General features: G+C 43.9%; 1 protein-coding gene across 1 annotated transcript in view; it reads right to left on the bottom strand.

Annotated features, from left to right (window-relative positions):
* Positions 1 to 13369, bottom strand: part of LOC138293509 (vitamin D3 hydroxylase-associated protein-like) — a 314222-nt gene that overhangs the window by 210943 nt on the left and 89910 nt on the right. The window contains exon 3 of the mRNA XM_069232751.1: positions 10320 to 10463. Within this exon, the coding sequence (XP_069088852.1) occupies positions 10320 to 10463 (144 nt within the window). The remainder of the gene's footprint in view (positions 1 to 10319; positions 10464 to 13369) is intronic.

Genomic DNA, 13369 nt, shown 5'->3' on the forward strand with positions numbered 1-13369 from the left:
TAGGTAGTGTACACTAAGCTATTGCAGGTCACTGCACAAATACAAATCCTATCTCACAGCTGCCACCAATGTTAGAAATGGGGTCTTTGGTTGGCAGTCAGGTTACCCCCTGTCCAAGCATGGACCCTCACTCTAGTCAGGGTAAATCACACACAATCCAAATTAACCTGTGCCCTCCCTCTGGTAGATTGGCACTGAGCAGTCAGGCTTAACTTAGAAGGCAATGTGTAAAGTATTTGTGCAATAAATCATGCAATAACACAGTGGAGCACCACAAAAACACACCACACAGTGTTTAGAAAAATATATAATATTTATCTGGTTAAATGCAGGTCAAAATGATCAAGATTTGATAAGTACAAGTTAAATTATCACTTCAGAGAATAATAAAAATAGTTTTTAGTCTTTAAAAAGCAGTAAGTGTCTCTTGCAAGCACAAAGTACCTAGTTTGCATTCAAATTCTCCACAAGGGACCGCAGAGGAGGAGATGAGTGGAAAACGGGGAGGTGTGCATCAATTTTTCTGGCGCACACAGACGAAGGGCCAATCATTTTTTCATGCAGGGCAGGCTTTGCATCAATTTCTGGTGCAAAGACTGGAATCCTCTTTGGGTTGCATGGTTTTCGGACACCCCGAGGACGATGCGGAGAAATCCTGGGCATGCACGCCAAAATCACAGGGGCTGCGTCGATCCAGCGGGCAATGCATGGAAATTTCTGTCACATGGAAGGCACTGCGTCAATTCTTCTCACAGGAAGTCGGGCTGCATCATTCCGGCTCAGCTCAGCTTTGCGTCGATCCAGTGGGCCGTGCGTCGAAGTTCCAGTTGCAAAGCTAGCGCTGCATCGATCTACTCTCGGGGAGCTAGGCAGAGTCTTTATGGTTCGGCGTGCGGTGATTTTCTCAGTGTGCTGCAGGCTGCACGTCAAATTTTTGCCGCACAAGAAGTTCTTTGCAGGATGAAGCCTTTTTGGTCCTGAGACTTCAATGAAGAGGAGGCAAGCTCTATCCAAGCCCTTGGAGAGCACTTCTCAGCAGAACCAGAGGGCAGTAAGTCAGCAGGGCAACAACAGCGCAGCAGTCATTTGCAGAAAAGCAGTCAGGTGAGTCCTTTGGGCAGCCAGATAGTTCCTCTTGGCAGGTTGCAGGTTCTGGTTCAGGGTTTCTTCTCCAATGGTATCTTGTCCAGAAGTGTCTGAGTTGGTAGGGTCAGGGACACTGCTTAAATACCCAAATGTGCCTTTGAAGTGGGGGGGGGACTTCAAAGAGTGGCTTAGAAGTGCACAAGGTCCCCTTTCAGTTCCATCCTGTCTGCAAGGTTCCCACTACGGGGTGTGGCAGTCCATTGTGTGAGGGCAGGCTACTGTCCTTTGACATGTAAGTGTCAGGCCCTCCAACCTCCCAGCCCAGGAAGACCCATTCAGTATGCAGATGTGTGCAGGTGTGACTGAGTATCCTGTGTTTGGGATTTGTCTGAGTGAATGCACAAGGGAGCTGTCAACTAACCCAGCCAGACATGGATTGTAAGACACATAAGGATTTATGTGCAGAGAAGGGCTCACTTTCTAAAAGTGGCATTTATTAAACAGTAATATTATATCCCACTTCACCAGTAAGCAGGATTTTGTATTGCCATTCTGGAAATTCTAAATATGACCTTGTTACTCCTTTCAGATCAGAAGCTACCACTCAAACAGCATATGAGGCTAGCCCTAATGTTAGCCTATGAAAGGAGCAGGCCTCACAGCAGTGAAATATGAATTTAGGAGTTTTACACTACCAGGACATATAAACTACACATGTATATGTCCTGCCTTTTACCTACGTAGCACCCTGCCCTATGGGTTACCTAAGGCCCACCTTAGGGGTGACATATGTAGACAAAGGGGAGTTTAAGGCTTGGCAAGTACTTCTAAATGCCAAGTCGAAGTGGCAGTGAAACTTCAGTCACAGTCCTTGCAATGGCAGGCCTGAGGCATGGTTAGGAGGCTACTTAGGTGGGTGGCACAATCAGTGCTGCAGGCCCACAAGTTGCATTTAATCTACAGTCCCTGGGCACATGTAGTGCACTTCACTGGGGACTTACAAGTAGATTAAATAAGCCAATTGGGTATAAAGCAACGTAACCATATTTTAAGGGAGAGAGCTTATGCACTTTAGCACTGGTTAGCAGTGGTAAAGTACACAGAGTCCTAAAACCAGAAAATACAGTGTCCAAAAAGTGGAGGGAGGCAGGCAAAAGGTTAGGGGTGACCACCCTAATGCTGTCAGGTCTCAACACATGAGAGCCTTCTCCTCACTTATTGAGTTTCGCATGAACATGAAGAGCAGGCTCTTCATATAAGCACCTCCGGATCACAAACCTGCCCAAGTGCATGGATACCCTCTTGAGTGATCAGTATGCTATACAAATCAATACAGCATAACAAGTAGGTGGGCCAAAAAGAAATGGAAGGGAAGGGTGTAGCTCCGTTGGACAACCTGCTCAATCAATCTATTAGATGTACTTTGTTGTCATCCAAGAAGAAATGGTGCCAATAAGAGTGCACTCAGTGTGCTTGGAGGTTGTGGTCAGAGAGGTAAAAGACTGAGATGAACGCTGCCTCTGGTGGCTAGGCCACTGTCTGTTGAGCCCACTGCCCAGACCTCAAAAAGACAGGGAACCTGTTGTGCAGGAGGTGGAGCCTGATGCTGCCGATATTCTAAACCCTAGCTATATCCCCAAAATGGCCAAAGTTGTAAGGGGGATAGCCTGGCTGGAACTTAAAGGTCCTAGGAGCATATCAGGCTTGCATAAAATTCTCTAGGGACGAATGTCTCTTTCCACCAAACAGGTGGGAGCCATCGAAAGGCATGTGCGTCAAGCATTTTTGGACTTCTCCTTTGAAGCTAGTGACCTCATCCAGGCGTGGCACTGAAACACAAAGCTGGTTCCCGTAGTCCTAGGGACTACGGATTTGAATCTTATACGGGCCATCAGTATTTTGGACCATAGTTTATTTGTGAACTCCTATCAACTTTACTTGCAGCCCAGGCTGAATATTTATTACTGTCCCTGGTTTTATAGGTACTTCAGACTGGATTTACATCAAATTCATAACTTATACACTTCAGCTTTTTACATTATTGCGCAAATGATCTACCAAAAACAATAAAAGGATTACTCTATGGATAATTAGGTGGCTGAGTAGTTTCCACTGACTGATGCCACAACAAATATTAACTTGAAAATGTCTTTGGCTTTATGTCAGTGTGTGCTTTCCTAATGACCCTATGACATATGATTGATTTAGCACTGAAAAAATTACCCAGAATACACACTTTCTCATTCAATGTGACCTTTAATAGAATTTGCCTCATCTTATTTGTAATATATACCTTTCTTTAGGCTTTCATTAAAAAACAGCATATTAATGAAGGTATTGAGTAATTGGTCCTTCAAAAATCCGTTGCATTTTTCTCTCTTCTAGCTGCTTATTGGGTTGCTGAATTAGATATCGATATATTTAGGTACACTAATGATAAACTTTATAATGAAGCATGGAAAAGACCCCTTTGGCAGCAGCTATTAGAGCCCCCATCTCCTTATTTGACACTTGTTGGACCTGGCCCTTTTTGCAGGGTTATCCCCAAATCTTTTTGTCTTCCTCCTATTTTTTCTGACCTGGTTTTGTTGGCCTTAGGACTCTGGGCACTTTACCACTGCTAACCAGTGCTAAAGTGCATTTGCTGTCTGTCTAAAATGTATTGGTGATTGATTTCTCCATGACTGGCATATCTGGTTTACTAGTAAGTCCCTAGCTCAGTGCAGGGTTTGTGCTCGGGCCTGTAAATCAAATGCTACTAGTGGACCGGCACATGAGTAGCCCAGTAAATATGGCTCAGGCATGTCTGAAGTTTTAAACTGTCAGTTCAATCTGGCAAGTGAACCCACGTACCATACCCAAACCTCCCCTTTTACTACATGTAAGTCACCCCTAAAGTAGGCCCAAGGCAGTCACACAGGCAAGGAGCAGTGTATGTAAAAGGTAGGACATACTCTAGTATGTTTTGCACAATCTGATAGTGAAATACTGCTAAATTCGGTTTTCATTATTGCAAGGCCCATCTCTCCCACTAAGTAACAAGAATATTGCCTTGAAATACATTTTAAGTATAATTTCCCATTGGGAGCAAATAGAGATATGGAGTAAGGGATCTCTGTAGTAACAACTTAAAATGCATCTTTTGGTGAGGTTCTTTTGTAAATTGCAAGTCTGAAAATGCCACTTTTAGAACGTTGGCATTTTCTTGCTTAACCTTCTGTGCTTCTGCCCGTCTACTGAATACACATCTGGGTCAGGATGATGATTGGGCTGTTTGTACATTCACTCTAGACAGTTACACAAAGGGAGCAGAGGTGTGCCCTGCATATCCTCATGGCCCATCACCAGGCTTATGGGTCTTGCTGAGCTAGAGAAGCGGACACTTGCACCTGAATAGGGCTTTGCTTGTCCTCACACAAATCAGTCTCCAACTCCCTCAAGTGTGTCTGGGGTCAGGAGAGGGAAATGCAAGGTCATTTGCACTACAAAGACTTCTCTCTCAAGTTTTCCTACTTCAAAGACAGAAATTAGTATAAGTATTGGACCTCTGACACCACATAGTTAGAACACTTCTGGACTGAGGACATTCTGCCAGAAAGAAGAGCTGGATGCTGTAGGGGGGATTGCCACTCTGCCTGTTGCTTTGCTTTACTGGTCTGCTGCTTACTGCTTCTGTCGAGGGAGTGAAAAAACTTGACTTGGCTTTCTACATCCTGCCTTCCAAAGTTCTCCAAGGGCTTGAAATGAGCTTGCTTCCTTTTAAGAAGTCTCTGGGTCAAACACTTCTCCTAACAGTGCCTGGGCTTTCTTGATGAGAGTCTGGACTTGCCAAGCGGTGCTAAATCCAGTCCCTGGGCCCTTAAAAGTGAGCTCTGGTGCAGCCAAGAAGAAACTAAGCACATCGACTCCACAGCAACTTCGGAACTGGTGCTACTGTCCGACTCCGCACCGCTGCTTACACTGGAGCCTTGGTCCTCGCTGAGTGCAATGACCTTAACCTGCAACACAGATAGGACACAACTGCAGCTTCTCTGAAGTCCTGCCACAGGGTGAGTCCCAAGTGCTGTGTAACTGACGGTTGTGGCATCTGACTCCGCCACAGCACCTGTGGCCCCAGGTGTGATCGCGACTCCGCAAAGTCAACACCTCACATCTTGCCATTCTGGATTCATCAACCCCTCCTTGTCCTAAGGAACTTACACCTTGCAACTGATGCTACATCACCTCCCCTGCAACCGTAAGGAACCAACGCCTCACCTCCCATGCCCTGCAGTAAGGAACCAGCACCTCATCTCCACGGTAGCAGTACGGAACCAACACCGCACTGGCTCCAATGACTCCCTCACCTCTACAGTTCTGTGCAACATCTGTTTCTCATCGTTTTCCAAAGTACTATACCCAGGTCCGTGGGACTCTGAATGGTACGCACTCCTTCGCAAGTGGCGTCGGACTGTTGGAAGTGACTCCATCAAGCCATGATAGCCCCATTTGGAGCTATTGATTTCCTTAGCGCTACACTATGATTTCATCATTTAAAATTTATATCTCTATTTGTGCATGTTGGATTTTTGTCATTTTGGTCTTGTTTTATTCAGATAAATATGGACTATTTTTCTAAACTGGTGTAATTTGCAGTTTTATTACTGTGTGGGTGTACAAATACCTTCACATTGCCTCTGAGATAAGTCTGACTACTCGTGCCAAGCTAAAAAGGGTATGAGCAGGGGTTATTTTAGCTGTGTGACTCCCTTACCATGACTAGAGTGAGGGTCCTACTTGGACAGGGTGCAAACCACTGCCAACTAGAGACCCCACTTCTAACAATACTGAGGTCAAAATATTTGTCAAAATATTGGCTATAAGCCTGTGAAAAGTACTTTTTATTTATGGATTTGTAAAGTGCAACTGATAACTACAATAGTGCCCTGGTGCGGAGTACAGCCATATCTAGCACACTGAACCATTCCAAGCACATTAGAGATGAAAACCATGTTTTAAGGCGTTTCTGAAGAGTAGAAATTCTTTAACACAACCAAGAGAACACAGAATGTTGTTACAGAGGCTGGCAACTTGAACAGAAATGGCTATGTCCCAGTAGGAACTCTATTGAACCTGGGAAGAATGCACAAGAAGGCATTACCAAAGCAAAGAAGCACTTGGGGTAGTACCTAACAAATTTTTTGTTAGAGAAAGAAAGGTCCAACTTGATGAACTACCTTGTGAACAATATAAAGGGACTTGAACATAATTTGTTCAGGTACGGGGGACAGTGCAGTGAAGTCAAGGCTTCTGATGTTAATGATTGATGGGGTAGAGAATAAGCAAGTCTGGCTGCTTCAGTTTGAACCCATTATAAGCATTTGAGGACATAGTTAGGGGATCCCAGAAATAAATAAAGAACTGGAGAATCCAACCTGCTTCGAATATAAGCCTGTACCACGAGGGGAGAGGCATGGATGAGAAGGAAAAGAAGATTTTTTTATAATGACTTCAATGTCTTCCGCAAAGAAAAGCAGATGGAGGAAAATTTGTGAACCGGACTTGAAAGGGAACAATCCTCATCAAAATGAAACTCAACATTTCCACAGAGGAAGAGGCTACGGGAGCAGCCTTACTCAGCAGAGGCATCCAATCAGCTGAGAGGATGAAACAGCTTGCCTGTGGATGAGCAGAGGAGCTCAGTTTTGTCTCAGTTGAATTTTAAGTAGTTACAACCAAGCAAAGAGGTGATCTCATACATACAAGTGTAGAAAATTTCAAAAGGTGCAGGTGAGGATTGGTCAACAGATATGGTCATCTGGGTATTGTCTGCATAATTCATGAAGCTAACTCCATGTTTATGGATCAGCTGAGCCAAAGGTCAGAAGTAGAAAATGATTAACACTGGGCTCAGAAACGAATCTTGGGGAACCCCAATGGTCAATAGTTCTGAACTCTGAATGAAAAGGGGTCAGCTTGACATCTGTTCTCTAGATAATTATTACACCCCTTCAGAGCAGTGTCTTTGATTTCTGCAAGCATGGAGATCAAGATTTTCTGTGCGAACATATTGAAGGTGGCCAACTAATCAGGTAATACAAAGACCCTTGCTAATACAAGACTCACAGGTGGAATTTGTCCCAGGTCACTCCTTGCTGAACCACAGGAGAACAATGGTCCACCCTAAATGGCAAACCTGAGACAGCACATAGGAGACACTGCTGAAAAAGCATTCTATTGAGTTGAATGGGGCTAACTCTTTTGAACTATGGAATAGATGTTACTGGGCCAAGACTATCTCTAGAGTCCAATAGCGATATACTACGTAACAGTGCAGATCACTTACAGTGGCTTTATTTTAAACCCATCCCCCATCCTTCAAGGAATGAGACAATTTTGCCCTTACTACCTACTCTTTTTCTGATTGGGTCTTGAACCTTTGTCAGATTCCATAAGGAAATCCTCAAGACAAAAGGGATAAACAGTGTTGGGCACATAGGAGGGATTTTTCTTGCCTATGACAACTTCCTAATGGTCACTGACCCTGAGAAATCACAGCATGCCCTACGGCCATTGATAGAATCCTTTGCAAGGCTACAAAGTTAACTGTAGAAAGTTACAAGCCCTCCTTATGTCCCAGACCACCACCATGGCCAAGATGCCCAAAATCCCAATGAATTGGAAAGTAAGCTCAATATAGGTCTGGTACAGATTACTGAGAATAATTTAAGTTCCCTGATCTTCAAGGCTCAAAATGACAGCATAATCCTAGAACATTACTAAATTTCCATGTTTTATGGTCCCACACTGGTATTGGACGCCTCACAAACTACCGTTAGCACCATAATTTCCCCATTCCGACTGATGGAGCTGCAATGCCACTAACCGCGACCTGCTTCATATCCTATTGCATTGTATATGACGCAACACCTAATGGATAGAAATCTTAAGGGAGTCATCAATTGCTGCTGATGAGCAGATACTTACTTCAACTCACCTAGGCCTCCTCCATGATATGAGTGATGTATTGAGTACATCAAACTATAGAAGGCGATGTATTGTAACTGCTCTAGTCGCCACTAAACTCTGCAACTTCAGTCACTGGAGGAAAATTTTAATACCCACCTTGGCAAAATGGAATACAGAGCTGACAAACTGCTTACAAGCAAGCGATGTAGAAATTCAAAGATCAGCTGGGCATAATCACTGACGTATGTGGACATTATCTGACAGATGTTATAACCACCACTACATGATAGTAGTCACAGCTATATTGAATGCCGCAACTATCCAGACAGAGCTAACATCAACCACAATATAAGGGTAGACAGTCATTAAAAATGTGAACTGATGAATTCTCAAACCACAACCCCAACTTTTGATGGAACCAATCCTCATGAACACCCTGGTTCCTCAGTCTGAGCCCATACTTCTACTTACAAATATCCAGAGCCCCAAATATACTTTGGGTACCCCTCACCTAACTTTCATCTGTGGTTAGATTAAACACACATACAAATCCTTCCCTTCCCAATTCTTTACAGTGGACTAGTGTTGCGAGGCCTTCTTGGGCCCACTCTAGCTCTCCATCTTAGCTTATTTTTACATTTTACATGTTAAAGGCTGACATCACCTTTTAGCAATAAAATTTTACACTGTTTATGCTTTCATAATACTATTCTGAGAACACGCTGTACATATTGCTTCTTTTCAGAAAGTCTTACTCACTGTGCAATCTGTACACCCTGTTCAAGGCTAGGAACATAGAACAATATATCCTAGTGCTCGCGTTGCCTTCTAACAAATAGACTCAAAATGCATCAGAGCTGTGCCTCTAACAAGGTTTGGTTTTTATTATATAAACGTCGCACTCCCCTACAGAAGTCAGTGGAGCACTCCAGCCCCCTCGGTCCTGGAACAAATCCTGTGTTTGACATGCAGCTTAGCTGATGATGATCTTCCATTTTTCAGAGAAGGCTTGCCAGTTTCACTCTAGGCTGGCTCCCTGGCTTAGTTCTCCAGTTATGGGGGTTTCAGCCTATCCTTCTAGATCGGGGCTAGGCAGAGGGTACACCCGTAGGAAGATACAGATCTAGGATTACCGTCATTGGACTGTTTATTCTTCTCACCATGTTAATAATGCTGGTTACAATGCTTTCTTTGATCTGTCTAATAATCACAGTTTATTTTCGCTATGCAAGAATACAATTGTTTCAATAAATGTTTGAAAACATTTATTTGTATCTTTCTTGTGTTTACTCTGGGCATACATGAATATAACAAGGAAAGGATAAGTTCTGTTTCCACTACTTCATTGTGAGTCAGTGTCATGTTCGAGGTTACGGAAATCATTGGTTACCCTGGGAAGATTGGGGGTCCAGGTGAGGCACCATGAGCTAGCTAGGAATTGGTTCGACAATTCCTGATGCTATAGATTGACTCAGTCCCCTCGTTATGAAGTCCTGCCCCCCCAATACGCAGTCCTACTTTTTAGTGGTAACTACACTCCCACTAGTACCATCTACCAAGTACCTAAAAAGGATTGCCCCTAACCCCTCCCCTTTAGAGTGAATCTAGAAGAAGCTATAGAGGTTTTACATGACTCAGTCAGCAAAGGATTACCAAACACTCTGTAGGGCATATAGCCACAATTTACTTAAGTAGCACATTCTTTATACATATCAGCAGGGCTTAATTTGTAAAAAGAATGATGCTGCTGTCCAAAGCTCTTCTCAGAAGCCCACAGTTGGCATTAAATGTCAACATGACGAGTACCAAGGCTGTGTAGTCTTGAATCTATCCAACTCATTCCTCTTTAATCCATGGCCAGACACTTCATGCCCCTTTATCTCACTGTTTCATGTTCCAACCTTCTTCCTTTGTGATGTTTTCTTCCATCTTTCTCTTCCTCAGTCTTACCACTTTTGTGTTTCTCCCAGTCTTGCTCTCTGTAAATGTCTGATTTAGACAAATAAATAGCTGTCCCCAAAAATGAGTGCCAATGGGCCCCGCTGGCAACTCACAGCTCAAATTAAGCACTGCGTAGAAGGTGTGTATCTGCCAGTGTGAATAAGTCAGAATGGTACTCTAAAAGAACACTGCATAAGACACAAGGCTGCATTGACTCTGGTATAGATACTGGTCATGACAGTTTTTTGGTAGATCCTTGCATGAACCTCTGCACTTTGTAAATATTATAATTAAAAAATGCAATAACATTTTTGCAAAAACAGTTTAAAAGTCCATGTTTGTACCTTGTAGTTGAAATTGTCTTTGATGCTGATAGGAACACCATAGAGAAGCCCTTTGTTGTTCTGTTTCTTCGCATCCTGAAGCTGGGCCTCACACTCTGGAAAGAAATCGGTCAGGCAGTTCACATCCTTGTGTACTTCGAGAGCCTTGAAAAGATGGACAGCAGGAAATGGAAGTTGTATCAGTATGTTACTAAAGTCCATCAACGCACCTTTACTACTCTTAATAACACACATAGGCAAGAAGACCAACAACCAAAGGGTAACAGCCCAATTACTTACTGATAATCTTCATTACACTGAGCTTATGTATCTTACTCTCTGTCCTGCATCCCCTTAGCAGTCTCATTAAAAGTTCGTCCTGATTATGCATTGTTTCACTCAGAGGACGAAGATGTTTGGGGCTGGTGTTAAACGTCATTCGGAGGGCCACAGGGCAAACAAACGCTACAAAACCCCAACAGTGGTTGTTGAAGTAGTTTGTCACTGGTGTCCTGTGCACTGTCCTATGTCTCTGCAAACTGGGACACCCTTTTTGCACTTGACTCTCAGGGTAGAGAGGGCAAATAGTCACAAGCTTCACAGGGAGGAAGTGTACAATACAAGCCCTCAGAACTCAGTCAAACAGCAGACACAACAACAAAATGTTTAGCCCAGTGCTTATCTTATGAAAACAGTGCTTTCATTTCACAACAAAACTAAATACTACACAGTCAAATTAATAAGTTATACAGAGTTGTCATAAATTGCACTTTAACCCTGAGACACTACACTTCCCCGTTGTTACCCTTTAACCCGGTCTTCACTCCTGCTGTGGTTGAGATCCTGCTATTCCCATCCCCACTCTATAAGGCATAGGGTCAGGTGCAGATCACTTGAAGGGTGTGAGTTAACTGCACAGCTCAGTTCAATGTCTGTAGCGGCTTTTATACAAAAAGTCTTAAGTGGCTGCAACAGATTTCCCCTTTATGTCTCAGTCGCTCTCTCTCGCACCAAGATGCAGCTGAGCCCTACAGCTAGTGATCTGCAACCATCCGAGCTGTGCAGCGGCTATGGGTGGCCTTCTTACCCCCGGGGGTGGACTCTGTGGTGCACTGATGTTAGTGTAGCACCTAGAAGGACAGATAATACCCTGAAACAGGGATAGCGCAAGAGCGGTACTGCAAAAGTTTGTTTTCCCAGAACATAGCTCAACGGAATATACAGGGTTTACATCATGGGCCATATGTACAAACACATTTTCCCATAGACACAGAATGGGCAAAACTACTTGCTACATCTGGCCCCATGAATGGTTAACAGTGATTACGGTGTCATGATCACGGTCAGTGACTGAGAAAGAAGAAGCACAAATACAAGCCCACCCTAAAGTCAATTAGTTCCTAATAACCCCCACTTGTTAAGCAGAGGAGAAAATCTCACTCTACTCAGGCAATATCCTTTGATATACAACAGCCAGAAATGACAATCTCATTGCTCTCTCAATCACTTGAGGAGTATGGGCGGCTCTCAGGATTTAAGATTAACTCGGTTTATTTCAACACAGTAATGAAGTGACTGGTTTTATCTACCTGGAAACCCAATGGTGGCTCATAACAACTTTAATAGCTTGGAATCTTTGTAACACCCCTGAGAGAGGCTTGCTACAATCGAAACTTAGGGAGAATAGTGTCAATTTTCCAGAAGGTCGTGGCGAGATGAATAGAGCCTCCCCTCTCGTTGCTGGGTCAGGAAGCTCTCTTTAAAATGATAACCCTACCCCCAGCTGCTACATGCTCACCAGAACACATGCTATCCAATTTCAATGGAAACATTCACTAAAGTTAACGGGGAAGTGATGTCTATGATATGGAATGGTGGCCACCCGAGAGTGGCACTCAAAACATTACAACGCAACCCATACAATGGGGGGGGGGGATTTCCCTCCCGGATATTGAGGCCTACTACTGGACAGCACACTTAGTTAACATCAATAACTGGGCTTTTGCACCATAGGACCACCCTACCTACAGGCTAGAAAGGCCCCTACATTACCTGTACAGAGGTAAAGGTGTTAAGCGTTGCTCCCTGCGACCCAAGTAGCCTTGACAGTGTGGGAGTGAGCCACAAAAGCGATTAGCTGGACCCACAGAATTACCATGGAAACACCAGTATGGAAGGGTGCACGGCTTAAAGACTGGGAAATCTAGAAGGATTTGGGGCATGGGATATGGCTGGTATCCCCACTATCAGGGATATCTTAGAACATAGGGAGCTCGAGCCCCTGTCAACTTTTCGCCTGGAATACAATCTGCACACGTCCCAGTTTCTCAAGTATGCATAGTTGTGGCATGCTTGGCTTGCAGAAGGGTTGGTAGGCACAGAGATATCGGAGTATGCTCCATTAGAGGGGCGATTACTACAAGAAAAGGGGACAAGGGTAGCAATATCCCTCACATATTAAACAGTGAATAACAACATGCCTGACACGTTGGTTGGGGAGAAATGGAGGACTCTCATTGGGAAGCTGAACTGATGCACCCGAGGAAAGTAGCAATAAAATCTCCACTGAGACTGATTCAGTTCAAGATCCTACCTGTCTTAGAAGCAACACTGCATTGGGAGAATTCATATACACAAAATGGGGGTATCCTGGCTTACAGACGTACTGGGCAGAGATAATAAGAAAGTTTAGCGCTATTTAGGGTTCTACCCTCCTGACGGATCCCAAATATATACTACTGGGAATTCTGAATAATGCAGACGCTCTATGTCCCCAACTCATATTTAGTGCCCTAAGTTTGGTCGTGGCTAAAAGAAATGTGGCGAGGTGGTGGAGGTGCCTGGAAGCACCCACTACACAAGAATAGAAACGAGAGATGGACCTCTACATGGCAGCAGAAAAGGTTACCTATCACCATTGGGGCTGTTCCCGTAAATTTTGCAGAGTTTTGGGAAGCTGGATGGAATATTATAAGGTGGGGATGATGAATGAAGTCTTCGGACGACACATAACCCTTTACAATTTGACGGAGGGGAAGCCATTTGAAACGCTTATGACATATATACTGTAA

Source organism: Pleurodeles waltl, chromosome 4_2, assembly GCF_031143425.1.
Source record: "Pleurodeles waltl isolate 20211129_DDA chromosome 4_2, aPleWal1.hap1.20221129, whole genome shotgun sequence".
Classification (NCBI taxonomy): Eukaryota; Metazoa; Chordata; class Amphibia; order Caudata; family Salamandridae; genus Pleurodeles; species Pleurodeles waltl.